General features: G+C 37.3%; 1 protein-coding gene across 1 annotated transcript in view; it reads left to right on the top strand.

Annotated features, from left to right (window-relative positions):
- DNAH11 (dynein axonemal heavy chain 11) overlaps nt 1–18,370 on the top strand; it is a 287,853-nt gene that overhangs the window by 99,973 nt on the left and 169,510 nt on the right. The window contains exons 32-39 of the mRNA XM_081079668.1: nt 2,837–2,993; nt 3,108–3,253; nt 5,897–6,013; nt 8,679–8,817; nt 12,200–12,292; nt 13,550–13,744; nt 14,619–14,696; nt 16,828–16,960. Coding sequence (XP_080935794.1) covers nt 2,837–2,993; nt 3,108–3,253; nt 5,897–6,013; nt 8,679–8,817; nt 12,200–12,292; nt 13,550–13,744; nt 14,619–14,696; nt 16,828–16,960 — 1,058 coding nt within the window. The remainder of the gene's footprint in view (nt 1–2,836; nt 2,994–3,107; nt 3,254–5,896; nt 6,014–8,678; nt 8,818–12,199; nt 12,293–13,549; nt 13,745–14,618; nt 14,697–16,827; nt 16,961–18,370) is intronic.

The raw sequence follows: 18,370 nt of genomic DNA, 5'->3' as shown, positions 1-18,370 counted from the left end.
ACTGTTCCAGTGAAATAGGCAGGATGCCTGCTCTCACACAGGCTACTTTCTAGTTGATTGTGGAATGAAGAGGAACAATGAACAAATAATGAAATTTATTTTAGGTGGTAAATTTTGCTATGACAAAAATAAAACAGGTTGATATGTTAGACAGTATCTTGAAAGGAGAGTCTACTATGATAGATCGAGTGAGAGGATATTTGAGCTGAGACCTAAATGATAACAAGGAACCAGCTGTGCAAACATCCTGGGGCAGAAAGTTACAGGCAAAGACAAGCACAAAGTTTCTAAGATGAGAAGGAGTTTGGCTCGTTTAAGGGATAGACCCAGAGCCAATGCAGCGCAAGTATGTCAAGAGGGCGAAGGGTTACCATTACTCTAAGTTCATTGCCGCTTGACTCAAAGTATATATATATATATATATATATATATATATATACATGGTCAGAACATTGTGTAGTTAAGGATATATCATCATACTGACATGAAATTCTCTGTTAGTATTCTTACCTCTGCTGAATTACTTGGTAGAAGAAGCACACTTAATCCTTGAGATTCATGAAAGAGAAATTACACCTCAGGATCATAGGACTGTTGCCAATTATCCAGTATCACCATAGTGTATGATTTACTTGGGAAGAAAAGTATAGACAGTCTCAAATATAAGTCTATAACCTGGGTTGTGACGGTGGTCCTGTGAGGTTGGCGAAATTCTCTCACTAGCTTTGTGCTTGTTGACATGTTAATCTGCTCATGATTTCATCATTGATAAATGGTATGGCTTTTATAATTGTTTCTCTAATTCAGTTCTCTTTAACTTGTCTTTAATTAAAGTCAATGTTCACCATCTTAATTCTGTAATTAACTTATATACTGCTTTCAGTGTGAGAGACTAAAATTGGTAGCTTGACAAAATCACTTCAGAATGGTCAAAAATGCAGATGCTAAGATCTACTGTGTGTGTGCCATCATTAATAGAGAAGGGGGGAGGGAGACACAGGGTATAGGAGAAGAGGAGTAGAGGCACGTTAAAGTTTATCAACATGTGAGGACTAATAGCTTATTAACTTTTTAATTAAAAAATCATTCTGTGGTTTATTTGGAAGATGAAAGAAAAATGAATGTTCCTTTTGATAGTGTGTTACATAAGATGGCTGCCTTGTGTACATTTCTATTCCATTTCATTCTCTGGATTATTTACTAATTGTTCACATTAGTGATGCTTTTCAGACATTTTCACTACATCTTATTGGCCGCTGATCTTTCTTTGGTGTGGTAGGCAGGGCAGATAGCGTCTCCTTCTTACATAAGATGTGGGCTATTTAGAAACTTAGGTCATCAACCAGCTTGTCACTGAGATTCTTGAGCTGACACAGGTGGATTGGCTAGGAGGCTGCAGGCTACGCTGCTGTTACTGAGAGACCCAAAATATGATGGCTTCAAAAACACAGAAGCTGATATCTTACTTGTGTAATAGTCCAGAGGGGAGTGTTCCCAAGCAGTAAAGGCTGGCAAGTGTCTGACATGCTAAACTTGGCTTCCACACATGTTTCAGCCAGTGGGAGAGAGGAAACATCTCAAAGGAGGTGTTTTCTTAGAATTTGCAGACATCATTTCAGCACACGGCACATTGGTTAGAGCTTGGTCACTCGTCGCTGGAAGGGAGGTAGGAAATGTAGTCTGCAGCAGGTAGGTGAACATATGTCCAGTCAAACCTTGGAACCTCAGGAAAAGCCTATTAGGGGATAATCTTCACTACAAAAAGTGCTGTAATTTCTAGTCCAGTGGTCTTTCCAATCCATTTTCATTGTAAGATGCACTTAAACATGCGATGGCCATAAAATATAGAAACACTTTCCATTTTTATAAGTAATTGCTTCTACCTACATAATACTTCGAATCTTTCAATGCATTTACCTTTCTTAATATATCCCTCATTTTATGGAAGTGAAAACTGGGGCATGTTGATATCAAAAAAGCTTATAAGATTAACATCTGATTATTGGCAAAGTAGTCCCTGGTCTTCTGAGCTCCATGTATATGTCTTTCCACTAGACCTACTGTCTGCACTAAGACCAAAATAATTTCTAACTCAGCAGAAACCCCATGTAAGGTACTTGTGATTTGTTGTTTTTTCATTCTTTTACAAATATTAAGTTCTGCCTTGGCATAATTTTTCTTAGTCTAAGAAGTGCGGAGAGGTTCCTGCAAAAATAAGTATTATCATAATTTAAATGCATGTAGGAACATGTTCAAAATGAATTCCTAAAGTACGTTTTAATATAATAAATTCTGTCTTTGAATACTTGCTTTATACTTTGAAATAGGTATAATTTATTTGCAGACTATGTGTTTATATTTACATTATCTCATCTCAATGTATTCATTAAGTAGTAGTTTAATGAAATCAATGTTTAATTCATTCATAATCCAAGATTTCTCTTCTATTTTTGTTTTACAAACAATAGTTTGAGATGTCATCTGCCATAGTACCGTAATAGTATATTTACCTAGAAATATCGGCAATTCAATAGCATTGCGAATCAAGTGTTATTTGTATTCAAATATACAGCTCTAAGGAAAGGAGACAACTAAATAGATAAAGTAATGCATTTTTTTCTCTATTATTGTTAAACAACCACCCTAAAAATAAATGCGATGTAAAATATTCTGACTATATTATTGCCACAAACAAATCAAAAGTATGTATTTGATTTTTGTGCTACAGCCATATTCTAGATCTTGACTTCTTAAACTTCAAAAAAAAATGTATTGCCCTTAATGTGTTCTAGAATCTCACTTAGACTGTAATATTTGCATTTTCTATTGCTTCAAGGTGTTACATTACTTTAACTCAATCACTTCATCTAACCATGAGTGGGGCTCCAGCTGGCCCAGCTGGCACAGGGAAAACTGAAACCACCAAAGATCTTGGGCGTGCCCTTGGCATGATGGTGTATGTATTCAACTGTTCAGAGCAAATGGACTACAAAGTAAGTTAGTTATACAGTGATGAATTCTAACCACATTCCTGATTTGGAATGATTCGCAATAATAGTTTTTACCCCTCTTCTGTTAAATACATAATGCTTCCCTCCATCATTTAGTCCATAGGAAATATCTATAAGGGATTGGTGCAGACAGGAGCTTGGGGCTGCTTTGATGAGTTCAATCGAATTTCTGTGGAAGTTCTGTCAGTGGTGGCAGTACAAGTGAAAATGATACACGATGCCATCAGAAACAAGAAAACGAGGTGAGTAGCATGTGACTTTTCTCTATTGTTACAAAGGGAATAACTGGGATAATGCCCAAGAAACTTCACCTTCACAGTCTCTGCTGCCTCTCCCTGTCCTATGAAATGGATAAAATAAGAAAGACTGGTTAATTTTGAATAATTATTTTGAGGAATCTCAAAATAATTATTTTTTATTAGTGCTTTTTAAGTGTTGACTACAGCAAAGGTATATTACATTATTTTAATAACTTAAAAAATAAGCACCCTCTACAACGCTAACTCTGGTGATCCACCTTCAATCTTGATCGTCTTGGACCTTCTGGCAGCATCTGACACGATTGGTCCCTCCATCCTGTGTGACACAGTTTCTTCACATGAGTTCTAGGACACCACACCTTCCCCGTTTTCTCCTTCCCTCAGGGCTGTTCCTCTGCTAGTTTCTTCTCATCTCTACAATGGGGAAAAGTACAGTACCTATATTATAGATGACTGTTATGACTAAATGTAAAGTACTTGGACATATCGTAAGCACCATATGAGTGTTAGCTATTTTTTATATATTATTATTTCCTGACCCATTAATTTTAGATATCACAGTCTTCAATCTTTAGATGTCTTCTTTCTCAGTGTATACTTGTTCCCTTGGTGATTTCTCCAGCACATGACCTTCAGTATCATGACCACCAGCTGCCCAAACCTCCCTTCTCCAATAGCTAGACTTATATAGACAGTGCCGGTTGGGTCATCTCAACTCTCCACTTGATGTCTCAGAGGCCTTTCATATTTAATATATCCAAAATCTAAATCCTGGTCTTTCCACCAACACAGTACATTACATCCTCACATTCTTCCAGTTACTCGGGCCCAAAACTTTGCAAATGTATGCAGAACCTGACCACTTTCCCACATGACACCACACTGCAAAAGGTAAAACACGACAGGGTTTGATGGTTTACTTTGAGAAGTAAGTATTGTAGTACACATTTGTGGTTTTCTTTGTAACATTTTTGATATATGTGCAATCTTATTTATCTGGCATACCCATTTATTCCCCTAGTTATTAGGGTATTTCACTTAGCTAGGAACATTACAATCTCCCCATCAGGGAAAGATCATCTGGGCCCTTGAAACTGTGAACCTACTGTAGAAGTTGCCGGCATTATAGGTACGGATGCATATTTCCACCTCCTAGGACACTTCCCAGTCCTTCTACCGCACGGCTCTGGGATACCATTTTCCTATGACTGGATAGCTGCTGCCTTACCTGTCCCTACTCTACTGCCATGTTAGAGAAGTTAAGTTCTTTCCTCGTTCATTCCCAGACATATTTAATTAGCTTTTAGTCAAAATCTTATTAGTTGATGTAACCCAGATGTCACTTGAGGCCATCCTTTCTTATGGAGGTTTAGACATCTGATCCATGCAAGGAATTCTGAAAACTCCCAACCATGCTTCCTGATAGTCTCTTCTGGCTCCGTGTCTGCATGTATGTGACTTGTACCTCTTCGTCTTCTAGCCCATGGAGAGACGGCGAGGCTCCTTCATGATTTCATGAGTTTTATTAAATTCCGTTTGTACTCAAGGATTTAAGAGATGGGACCATGCCTAAACCATGAAGCTTTCCCGCATCTAGTTGGCTCTCCCTCCTTGAGGTCCATACCTTTGACTTTCGGTTATCCCTGCTCTGTATAATGGAAGAGCAGTCAGTTACCCAGCTACCACAATGACCTCTCTTCCTCCAAAAAGCCCTCCCAGTCTGTCTGCCTGATACTCTAGTAATGAAGATTTCTCCTTTCTTCCCTGACAATACAAAAGCCTTCTCTTAATTATCTAGTGCCTAAGAAGCTCTTAGTCCAAAAAATTGTGGCTGGCCCTTTTCCCTCCTTCTTCTGTGATATAGGCCCAGCTCCTTAACTGCTTCAGCCCTCCCCTTTCTCAACAAGGAAAAGCTTTATCCTTTGTCTCATTTACCCCATTTGAAAGTTTCTTTCTCCTTATCCTCCTACAGTCCTTTACCATTGCGTTGCCCTGGCCATCAGCAGCCTAGCTGGGCCCTTGCAAATCTTTCTGGAAATCTTTCACTGCTTAGCAATAGTCATAGCTAATATCTGTTGAGTATTTACCATGTGCTAGGCATTGTACTCTCAGCCATTTGTATGCATAATCTCTTTCAAGGTGGATGATATTATTATCCCCTTTTTTATTAGATGGGAGAAAGGAAGGCAGGGAGTGGGAGGGTGAGCAAATAGACAAAATAAAGACTGAACAAGGAGTCCCTTTCTCCTCTTAGCCTGGGCAATCTTTGTCTGTGCGGTATCTCATTCAAGGAATTGCAACCCATGTTGAAGGCAAAAATGGCATCACCTTTCCTTAACTGTTAAAGCAGTGAAGTCCTCATTTTTAGAAACTTGCTTCCTATGGCTGTTCTAAACTATAAAAGAATACTTCCCATATCAGTAATTCCTTTGGGGAAGAGAGTGTACTTTTAATAAACATGCTTCAAAACATATTCAAGATATGGATGCTTATGAATTTTAAAGTAAATTACACAGAATAAACAGCTTCCTAATAATGTTTGCATTTGGCAGTGGTTTGCATTTGTCAATGTGCATTCATATTCAACGAATACATTTAATTTCATCAACATTCTTCTTATGGTAGATTTGTTTTTCTTGGGGAAGCTATCACACTGAAGCCAACAGTTGGAATATTTATTACAATGAACCCTGGATATGCTGGTCGAACAGAATTGCCAGAAAATCTCAAAGCTCTTTTCAGGCAAGTGTTATGCTTTGCGCTTTAGCATCTGGAGCACGCATGCCCCCTAACGTTGCTGGTTTGCATTTGTTAAATGTTAAACTGTTTTTACTTGAGAATTCCTGTGGAAAAACCCTTATTCTTTGTTTGGGACCCCTCTTTATGGAGAGAACTTACACCATGATAAATGAACTCTTTTGAAATATAAAACCAGACTCAAAATCCTTACTTAAAAGTCACATGGTACATTTGAAGATTTAATACTAGCTCTTTCGTAATGGTATTTTTATTATAAACATAATTTTCATAAATTATAGAATATTTGGAAAATACAGAAAAGAATACAGAAAAAATTACACTATCACCACCCAGAAATAATAATTGTTATATATTTTTTCTAGTCTCTTTTATAATTCATATTTTATGGAGTTAAGTTGGTGGGTTAGGCATAATTTTTATTTAGTTCTTTTTTTAATATTTTGACATGAGTCGTTTATCATATTATTGAATATCCTTTGGAAATGCTGTTTCATGTAGCTCCAAAAGTGTCTCTCTCATGGCTTCTTTTCGTAATATTCTTAGCCATTCCCAATTGTCTGACATGTAGTATTTGTGTTTTTCTTTTCAATTTTTTATGATATAAAATAGCAGGCTATAAACATTCCTCCACATAAAGAGTTACCCTTATTTCAGATAATTACCCAGGATAGATTCCTACACATAGAATTACTTGGTGAATAATTAAAATATCTATTGATGACCTGCTTTCCAAAAATATTGTAACAATATATATATACTTATTAACAGTCTGTCAGAGAACCTGTGGTATTGCATCTGAACCAGTTATGTTTACCTCCTACTACGTATATTTTAAATCAACTACATTCAGGTACAATTTCATGCAATAAAATGCACCCATTTAAGTGTGTAGTTGGTGAAAACACTACCACAATCAAGATATGGAGTTAATCCCCCATACCACTGATGTACTTTCTGTGACTTTAGGTTAAATTTGTCTGTCCTAGAGTTGATGTAAAGCCATATGTATGCATTCATTTGTGTTGTCTTCTTACCTTGAACATTGGGGTTTTGGGATTCTTCCAAGCTACAGTGTGTCAATAGTTCATTCCTTATTGTCACTAATTAGTATTCTGTTGTATGCATACATTACAATGTGTTTATCTATTCACCAGTTGATGGACATTTGGGTTGTTTCCAGTTTGTGCGATTATGAATAAAGCTGCTATGAACATTCATGTCTGATCTCTGTGTGAACATATATTTTCTTTTGGGTAAATATGAATGGCTAAGTCATATGGCAAATGTATGTTTGACTTTATTAGAATTTGCCAATGTGCTTTACATGATGGTTGTATCATTTTACACTCTCACCATCAATGTATGAGAATTCCACATACGTACTCAATAACACAGATCGAAAGGGACCCTGGGTGATGTTTAGGATGAAAAATTAGATATGTAGGAAGTAGACTGTAATTATATTTACAAAAACAGATAGATAAATATTTGGAGTGTATACTTTACGAAGTCTAAAATAACAAGCTTGTTAACTTATTTATTCTGACTCCTTCTTGGTACTTGACTTCAGTTGAGTGGAATTTTTTCAGGTGTTGCTATTAATACCGTGTTTCCCCCAAAATAAGACCTAGCCAGACCACCAGCTCTAATGCGTCTTTTGGAGCAAAAGTTAATGTAAGACCTTATATCAAAATAAGACCGGGTCTTATATACTATACTTATATACTATATACTATACCATACCATACCATACCATACCATAATATCATATAACATAATATGATATGATATAATATAATATAATATAATATAATATAATATAATATAATATAATATAATACCAGGTCTTATTTTAATATAACACCAGGTTTTATATACTATGATATAATACCGGGTCTTATATTAATTTTTGCTCCAAAAGACGCATTAGAGCTGATGGTCTGGCTAGTTCTTATTTTCAGGGAAACACGGTAGCGCTTGTCTTGGGGAGGACTTTTGGCAGCCCCCCTCCAAAAGAAAGGGGATTTGGAAGCAATGTTTTTATAAATTTTCACTCAAAGCTGGTCTCTGGTAGTGGTATACTAGAGGTGACATGTAAGAGCATGAAAGAGCTGATGGTTAAATTTTCATGGATTTTCTAAGGTGGATTGTTAAGTACAGTCACTAGTAGAAACTAAATTATATAAACTTTTGATTAAATAAATTGCATTAAAAACAAAGGTGGTAAATACTCAAAACTCACCAGCTCCTAATTAGTTGACTACTTTATGAATGTTTATGCTCTTAGATTATTTACGTCTATTGTGTCTGTATGGTGGTGTGCTACTGAGCAGCTCTTTCCAGGTCCACATCCAGTGTTGGTGGCTTGAAATCAGCCATGGTGGAAATATTTATTCCATGGAAATCGGCAAACACTATACCCATGCTTCTGCTATTTTTAGACTTTCCATCTTATTCTAGGTATCCAGTAACTAACAGACATTTTTTCAGGTGAAGTGAAGGGTCTTGGTAGCTGTGATTGACAGAGGTAATGGTGACCTGCTTGGGAATGATTAGAATGTTGGTATGAATTAATTACTTGATTTCCAGCAATTTCTACTTATCACCTTATCACATTTTAAAACTCAATTTCATGTTTACTTTTCAGACCCTGTGCCATGGTGGCCCCTGACATTGAGCTAATCTGTGAAATCATGTTAGTTGCTGAAGGTTTTGCGGATGCACGCTCATTAGCCCGAAAGTTCATTACACTGTACACACTTTGCACAGAGCTCCTCTCCAAGCAGGTGAGGAGTCTTTTTTCACTTTGTCTTGGTTTTCCCATCCCATTAAAACAGCTTTGGAAATATGGGTGCTAGGTGATTTGTCATTCAAATTATAATTAGATACTTAGGAGTGATTTTATATTTTCCATAAAATTTTGAAAATTTATATTTTACAATTTTTAATTTTTTAAGAAATTAAACAAGACATTTTAATGCTTCTGTTTAATTTGTACTTTATAGTTTTTATCAACGGGCTAAAACTGTGGTTTTCTTTAAACTTGACCAATGTTATAATTATAAATGGAATTTTATGATGCCTCCCTTTCTTGATACGAATATTATAGTCTAGTGAGGGAAGGCAGGAATGTCCAGGTGAGTGAAGAAAAGTTGATTTTTCTGGAGAACACCTCAAAATGTTAAATTGAAATTTTCTTATTTGTTGGTAATCCTTTTTTTGAAAGTAGAGTCCCCCCACCCTTTTTTATTTAACTTTTGTTGTGTAATTCCTTAGTCTCTCAAATGGTTGAAACTTAACTATTCTCTATTTTCCAGTCATTTTCTTCTTGCAGTTCCACTGAAGTTGCTGATGTACCACAAAAATTACACATGTATCAGCATCATTATTTTTAAACTCAGCTTTTTGGCCACCTTGGCTTTGGTCTTTTAATGACTGTCATTAATCCCTGGGGACAGTATTTTGCAGCTGTTCCAGGATCAAAGTATTAAAACACTACAATCATAATCATACAGTTACCAGTATTGCCAGATGTACTAGTTTTAAGTTACCCATTGTTGGGGTGAAATTTGGAATCTGAGAGAGAAATGCATGTTGTCATTTTAATAACTGTGAGTTTACATTCTGGGGGGAAATCATATCAAATTTAATAATATGGAAAATGTTTATGACAATGTTATATGTAAAAAGCAGCATGCCAAACTAGATGTGATCTAGAATTTGCGTGTTTTATATTATACCGTGTGTTTCATATACATATAAAGTGACTGGAAAATACATTGTGAGTTTTAACATTTGTCTCTGGATAATAAGATTGTGAGTGTTTTAAATTTTTCTCCTTCTTCTTGTTTGTAATATCTTTTTTAATGAGCCCACTTTAACTTTATAATGGGAAAGAGTCAGAAGAAAAAAATGTCACTGACCCTAGGAGACATGGAGTTGCAACTATATCTATTCCTAGTAGTAAAATTTAAATACTTAGCGAGTATCTACTGTATGCAAGTAGAATGTTTATTATGACGATGATGAAGGGGATAAGCCTTAGGACAAATTAAACAAACACTCAGATTTATGACTTCAAAGAACTTATTTAGGAGATTCAGTTTACATAAAATAAAAATTGGAATGAAATGGAGGATGAAAAAATTATGATAGTTTCAAGGAAGAAAGAAACCAATATTTATTGAACAGGTACCATGTGTTATCTTTTTAAATCTTTATAAGAAGTCTCTGAATTTGGTATTATTAGCTCCATTTTATACATAAGAAAACAGAGTGAAATAACCTATTCATAGTTCACAGCTAACAAGTGATGGGAGCAAGATTTGAATTTAGTTCTTTGGAATTCTTTCTAGGATACCAATAGCCAATCACAAGAGGAAGGTGTTGAAAGAAAAGGTAGAACAGGCAAGGAAAGAGTCCCCTAACTCAGGATGAGAAATGTCTTGGATGAGATGAAGGGAAAGAAATCTGGCCAGGACAGAAATGTTTTTGTTGTTTTGTGTTTTTCCCCCCAAAGATTTTATTGGGGAAGGGGAACAGGACTTTATTGGGGAACAGTGTGTACTTCTGGGACTTCTCCAAGTCAAGTTGTTGTCCTTTCCATCTTACTTGTGGAGGGCTCAGCTCAGCTCCAGGTCCAATTGCCATTGTTAGTTGCAGGGGGCGTGGTTGACAGCCCGCGCTCCGACCAACTGAGCCATCCAGGAGCTCAGTGGCAACTCAGCTGAAGGTGCCGTGTTCAATCTTAGTTGCAGAGGGCAGTTTAGGAACACAGTTCACAGATAATTTTCTAAGCCATAGGGATGGACTGGAGGAGAATCAGCGCACATTTTTGAGCAAAGAAATAACATAATGAATATGGTGAAGATTATTATAGCAGTTATTTGCAACGTTTAAATGTTTAGGAGAGTCACCAAGTCCTCTTAAATCTGTGTCCAGAATTTCTTCTTTATCTTCTCCTTTAATATCGTTACTGCAATGACTAGCTTCCTCCCCAATCTCCCTGGCCTTCAGACTCTTGTTCTTCTCCTTTGTCTTCACTCCTCAAGCCTCAACTTACTTTTATATCAGTGGGTTTCAAAACACTGTATAAAACATTTTTTTCTATTGAGACTCACTACATGCACATGTGTGCACAACTGAAGCAAAAATTTCAGCAACAGTTCTTACTGTTGTTATTTGCAATACATTCTGGTAGTCTTCATTCTGTTCTGTTGTATTACTAACAAAAATGATGGTCAAGACCCACTATATTGACTTTATTACCCACTAATGAATTGAAGGGCATATTTGTATACATGTGTTTATTATTTCACTGCCCACAAAGCATTAACTCATTTTACTCCTACAACAACCTTATAAAGTAGGTATTTTTATCTGCCTTTTTATTGATGACAATACTAAGGCTTGGAGAAGTTAAATGACTTTCCCACAGGCATAGCTGAGAGACATTTAATAGAAGTGTTGTTACTGTGTGGATTGTAGAGGGAAGTCGGAGAGAAGGTTTCTTATATAAAATCAATCAGTTAATTCAGGTTTACTGGGCACCTGCCCTGCTCGGTGTACCATGCTAGGACCTGGAAGATGAAAGTGAATAAGATACAAGCTTTGTTCTCTAGGAACTCAAAGCCTGTGAGAGGAATCTTCCTTGGGGGTAATGTAGATGTCACAAAGAGGTACTGGCTTATCACTGAATTTTATTTAATACGGTTTTGACTAGATTAAGTGCCAGTATCAGAGCTGCAGCATCCAAGGGATTAGGAGGTATAGTAGTTAGGGCAATTTGAGACATAGGGCTGTCAGCATATAGTGGGAAAAATGTGCTTGTGGATGGAGGTGAAAACATGGAGGTGGTTGGACTTCCGAGTTAGCAGGTTTGTTGAGAGAGAAGAGCAAGGAAGTTCGATGGAGCCTTGGGCAAACGCTGCAACTAAATGGTACGTGAAGAAGAGATTTGCTGACAGACAGACAGACAATCAGGTGAAAGAAGCAGGAAGACACTGAGGGGACATGGTTTTCACAGTTTCAGAGAGGAAAGGGAAATATTGTTTACCATGATTAAAGCATGTATTTATCTGAACTCCTAGCTTTCGGCTTACTTCTACGATGAGAATCTTACTCCTTCATAAAAGTCTTAAGAAAATATGCCTATGTTTTGATTTTTAGGATCATTATGATTGGGGACTTCGTGCTATTAAATCTGTCTTGGTTGTGGCTGGCTCCCTGAAACGAGAAGATAAAGACAGACCCGAGGATCAGGTAATACGATACTAATGTGATTTTGTTGAGTGAGTAGCTAAATGGCTTCATACAAATAAAAGTGTATGCCTGGATGGTAGGTCATGCATAGCGCGACTTTTACCACACATACCATCTATTGTTAATGTAGGATATTCGGAGGACTGTCATTTCTTATGTTATAAAAGATCACAAGTATTCTTGAGTAAAAGGTTATCAGTGTAGGAAAGAAAATGTGATTTTATAGGCGCTTTCAAAATGTCAGCTACAAAAAATATTTTGATGGTCATATTCAGGTAATTCAGTAGTCAGTGTTTCATTTCCTCTGAGGAACATTTAGAAAATCTAATTAAGTTGGGATATTAATCCTGAAAAAGTCAGTGAAGACATAATGTAATAGAAGAAAGTATATCCCTTTCATAAGATGTAAGATACATGAAGAATGGAATAGGAAGGTTGATCACCTAGCACTGGGAAATGCTTAGTTGATTTTTCAGAGCTACTAGGGAATTGTCCCTCCTGGGAAAAAACCGTAACAGCCACATGTCAGTTTTTCTCTATTAAATAAGTAGTGAGAGTAATGAACATACAGCCCTATATATACATGCAGTATGGCTTGAGTAGTTGAAAAATAGATCTATTCCTGTGAGTTTCTTTTTATGCTAAAGGATATTTATTATGTGATTTTCTACTTTTCATTTTCAATCTTTCTCTTCCTCGCACTCACAGTATATGACAGGATCAGGATTTTCCTGCATTTATTTGTTCTCCTGCTGTACTGCCGTCATCGGAATGTTTAACTTTCTGTAAATGTCATCCCGCTGATCAAGTTACTGTTTTTAATATCTGAAGCTCTCTTTGGTTTTCAGCCATTATAGAACAAAAACTGAAACTAAAAATGCTTGAGTTTATTATTCTGAGATTCTCAAAATGTACTTTGAACAAAATGATCTGTTGAGCCTGGTTAATTTATATCCTGGAGTTTGAGGATTAAAGAGAGAAGAGCTTCTAATCCTTTTTCAAGATCAAAGCAGATAGCTATTGGTACGGAAGGAACAGGGCCTCCCTGAGAGTCTGAGGTTGTCCGTGGTATTGGGAGAGCCTCCTCGTGTTCTGATGTGTGACCTTGTAAGCATTTAACCGCCCTATAGACAGAACAGTATCGATTCTCATGCTTTAGATATGAGAATTACGAATAACATCTTTAGCTGTTTAGCTGATTGATTGTTAGACCTTGTATTGGCTTTTTTATAAAGTGTGTTCTGTTCTCTTTCCTAGGTACTCATGAGAGCATTAAGGGACTTCAATATGCCAAAAATCGTGACAGACGACATCCCTGTGTTTCTGGGCCTGGTCGGTGACCTGTTTCCAGCCCTGGACGTGCCCCGGAGGAGGGCACCACACTTTGAACAGATGGTCAGGCAGTCCACCGTGGAGCTCCGCCTGCAGCCCGAGGAGACCTTCATCCTCAAAGTAAAAGGAGCATTTATTATACGTGTCATGGCAGCCCTGGGAATGTACAGTGACAGTAACTGTAGTGATACCGACCCAAAACGTCAACTTATATATTACACTGACCTTAATATGACCTTCATGTATACTTGACAGCATTCTAACATGGCAGTCTTTACTAAATTGACTGTAATGAAATATTTTGTTGTCCCATTCTGTGCGAAGGGGAAAACCCAGAAATGATTAAGTCATGGTTTTAAATGCAAGCATACTTTTCCTTGGTTTATAATATTTCTTGGTTCTTGGTGACATGCATCAAAAATTAATTTTGCTCTTTTCTTGCTGGTGGAGAGAAAGTTGGAAGTAAAATCATTAGTGCACGCATTTAATGGTGAGACGTGTTTATATGTGTGACATCATCCGACTTATTAAAGGCATGTGCATGTGCATGCTCAGTTTGAGTGTAGTGACAACATGGACGTTGAATACACATCGGATGTCCATTTTAGATGTTTTAGAGGATACACGTCATTACTCAGTTGTAGATGTTGATTGGCCATCTGTTTTTGTTCAACACTTGAAGAAGAGTCACTGCTTTTGTAAGTAACCCCTGCCGTGTACCTGGTACAATTGTACTTCACTCTGCCTGTGTCAGTGATGCAAGAGCCAATGTGTTGTCTTCATTCTCACATCCGAGTTCTATGTTGGAGATTCAGGAGAAACTGTACTTAGCCCTTATCATTTGTTTCAACTTTCCTGGAATATACTGTTGTCAGTGGGTTGCAAGGAAACAATTGGATAAAAATGGCTAGTGGTTTGGGGTTTTTTTAAATTTGTTTATTGTTTAATCACAAACTCACTAAAGGAAACTTGTGACTGGCCGTTTTGTCTGCAGGTTGTCCAGCTTGAGGAACTGCTGGCCGTGCGGCACTCTGTCTTTGTGGTGGGAAACGCAGGCACAGGAAAGAGTAAGGTAGGGTAAAATGTCTGTGAGCTTCCGGCCATGGAAGGAACTTTTTTTTTTGGCCTATTTTCAGTTCTATTTAAGAGTGCCCTTCAGTGAAGTCCACCATGATTTTGGGTTAGAATCTGAGACTTTAGGACTGTTCTTTGATCAGTTGACACTATTTTCCTCTGTATTTGGGACAGGGAGAGAGTAGCAATCAGAACATTGTGTTTAAATAGGAAAGGTAAGTTGAGATAAAGCTTGGGCTTTCCACATGAGATATTTAGCCTCCTATTCATGCATTTAGCTGTATGCCATCCTATTTCATGCATCTTTCAGTAATACATTTCTACCTCAATTCTTTATCCAAAAGTAACACATTGAGAGACTCTAGAATAAGATACCTGGATTGCAGGGTGGGATTGGTGCTACCCACATTTAACAAGACTACTTCATCTTTTCCAAGTTACCTTAGATTTGCCTCTCCATATCATTGAGAATACCCACATATTTTCCTTCAATACTTCCTGAGAATATAACCCTCTATAGGGCCAAAACAAAACTTGAAAAGAAAGGGAGGCAGCAAACACCACATTTTTGAGGTCCCTATTGTGAGCTGTGCTAGGTGCACTCTGTGTGATTTGCTCTGCACATGGATGGTAGGTGTGGTTATGATTATCCCCATGTTTAGTTCACTGCTTGATTTTGCTTGGTCTTACTGACAGTCCTGGCAACATACTTATTTTCTTGGTTGGCAGACGGTATATGCAGAACTGCATGCATTTTAATTCAGGGTGCTTGGTTATAAACATATTTAGTAGCCAATGACTAAAAATAATCAGAGTGAGCATATGAGACTTCAGAGCATGGGTGTATAGAGAACTTGACGGTACTGTATTTATCCAAACCCAAAGTGGAACAGTTGTAACGGGAGGTCCTGTGTGGGGATCTTTCTAGTGAAAAATATAATAATTGAAATATTAAAGTAGATAACTGATAGATCTGTAATTATTTTGTTTGAGTAAGTTTCAGATGTGGGCCATGGTTTAAGGAAGGATAAAATTAAATTCTATAACTTTCAGTAGATTAATGGTTTCTAAAAATGTTTTAAGCTTAATATTCCTAAGGCATTCAGTTTCTTTTCTCTGGTCTTCATGGATTCTGTTCTATTCAACCTTTACTTAAGGTGATACAACTAGAGCACTGAAACTCAGGGCTATGTTATTTAACAACCCATTATTCCAAAGTATTTGGCAATTGTTTATCAGTCTTTCACATCCCTGTGAGAAGATCAGGATGCTAAATATTTAAAATAAAGCCATGGCTTTTTGGAGAAAGCAAAAAGGATAGTTGTGGCAGACATTTGGATTAAGGTGTCAATGAATTAAACAGGCACATAGGAAGCATCTATCGTATGAATTCTTATCCTCAAGTCTACTTTTCCTCAACTCTCTGATCAGAACGTCAGCACTAATGACATTCTGGACCAGATAATTGTATGTCATGGTGGCTGTCCTGTGCGTTGTAGGATGTTTAGCAGCATCGCTGGCCTCTGACCACTAGATGCCCAGTAGCTTGCCCTCTTCCCCCGAGTCAAGAAATCTGCTGTTGAGAACTATTGCTCTAGGTCACTAGGTCTCAACGCACGTCTAGACTATATCATAGGCATCACCTGGGACCTTAATAGGAATGCAAATCATCAGTCCCACCCCAGACCTACTGAATTAGAAACTTGGTGATTGGGCCCAGAAATCTGTTTTAACACCATACAAGTGATTCTCGTGCAGGCTGAAATTTGAAAACAATCTAAATAATACAGATAGAGTAGATGTTAATAACATGAACGGGAACACTTATTTCAATATAGTCCTTCAGTTTGCACACACGGTTAACAATCCCAAATGATAGAGCGACTTTCTCTAGTCTACATTGTTCGAAGAATCAGGTGAACTGATCCTAAGGGACTGTAGGCTTAAATTTTTCAAAATGGGAATGAAAATGTGCACATGTTTTTTCCCCCCACTCTTTCAATCTTAATGCATACAGAATATCTAGGAATATATAATGAATAAGGGAAATCCTTCAAAATATTTTGCTTTCCATTTGGCTTACATTAGTATTAATTTTCTTAGCATTTTTCCCCCCTTCTTCCCTTCAGATTTTGAGAACACTGAACCGAACATATGTTAACATGAAACAAAAACCCATTTGGAATGACTTAAACCCTAAAGCTGTGACAACAGATGAACTCTTTGGTTTCATACATCATGCTACCCGAGAATGGAAAGATGGCAAGTAGTATTTCCTCTTTTGAAGTGCAAAAAATTTCTTCTTTTTATCCAGGAAACCATTTCTCAGTTCAAGCCAATTTTAGTCATAGCTGTAGATTTACTGTTTGTGTTGGCATTATTGGAGATATAGCAGCTCTGAACGGCATTTATAAACTACAAATTAAAGCTACATTTGAATAAATGATCTATTTGCATTCAGTAGGTTTGTGCTCAGAGCTGTGTATTTTATCCCACATCAGTATGTCAGGGCTCCGTGAAAACCCAGAAAGAAGTCAACATGAATGCCTTAGGGAACATTTATAAAGTACCTAATACAAGACACTGACTGAGTTTGAGGACGGTACTATTGTAGGTGCCAGGGACAAAAGTCAATGAGACATGTGTCTTGCCCCGAAAGTATTTGCAGGCAAGCACACTCCTTTGTGAAAATCTGTTACTGCTTCTCATTTCAAAACATGCACGAACCTTGGGATCATCCTTTAGTCCTTTCTCCCTTTTACACCGTACATTCAACCTCACAGCAAACTCTATAGGCTTTACCTTTAATACATATTGTATTCCAGTATTTCTCCCCTGCTCAGCAGCTACACATCAGTCCAAGCCTCCATCACCTCTTGCCTGTAGTTTGCAGTAGCCCCTTCACTGGTCTCCCTGCAGTTCATTTTCCATATAGCAGACAGAGGTGCTCCTCAAAACGTTGGTTCTCTGCTTGCCATTTCCAGTGGGTTCTATCACCCTTAGAATCCAACCTCTACCCAAGGCCTACAAGGTTCTCTTTGATTAGATCCTCCTTCCCCATTTCTGACCTCATTTCTGCACTCTGCCTTCACTCACTATATTCCATACACTCTGGCCTCCTTGCTCTTCCTTGAACATGCCAAGTATCTTCCCATCACAGAACCTTTGCACTTGAATTCCCCACCATCTGCAACACTACAGATATCTGCATGGCTTCCTCCCTTACTTTATTGAAGTGTCTGGTCAAATGCCATGTCATAGACTTCCTGATGACCCCATGTCTACAATCCCGCTTCCTCATTCTCTATCTTTTTACATATATACTATTTCCCTAATTTGTGAGACAGTCAAAATCGATTCTTAGCCTTTTATCTTTTTTTTTTTTCTGAAAAGACTGTGGCAGGGAGGGAATAATATCATTTTATGATGAAAATCTGTGGAAGCCATTCAAATCAGTGATCATTAGAAAAGATTACTGGCTTTTTATGAATCATAGTGGCAGTTTCTACTACATACTGTCACTTTTTTTTTTTCTTGCACAAAATACTTCGCAGAGGAACCAAAACTTCCCACAGACATGCATCAAACCAGTTTTTCTCACCAGGATATTATATATTTGAATTTTGAAAAATCAGCAACTATTAAATACACCATGTAACACACACAATACTT

The sequence above is a fragment of the Rhinolophus hipposideros genome (genome assembly GCF_964194185.1).
Source record: "Rhinolophus hipposideros genome assembly, chromosome: 18".
Classification (NCBI taxonomy): domain Eukaryota; kingdom Metazoa; phylum Chordata; class Mammalia; order Chiroptera; family Rhinolophidae; genus Rhinolophus; species Rhinolophus hipposideros.
This window is presented reverse-complemented; position numbering and strand designations above follow the sequence as displayed.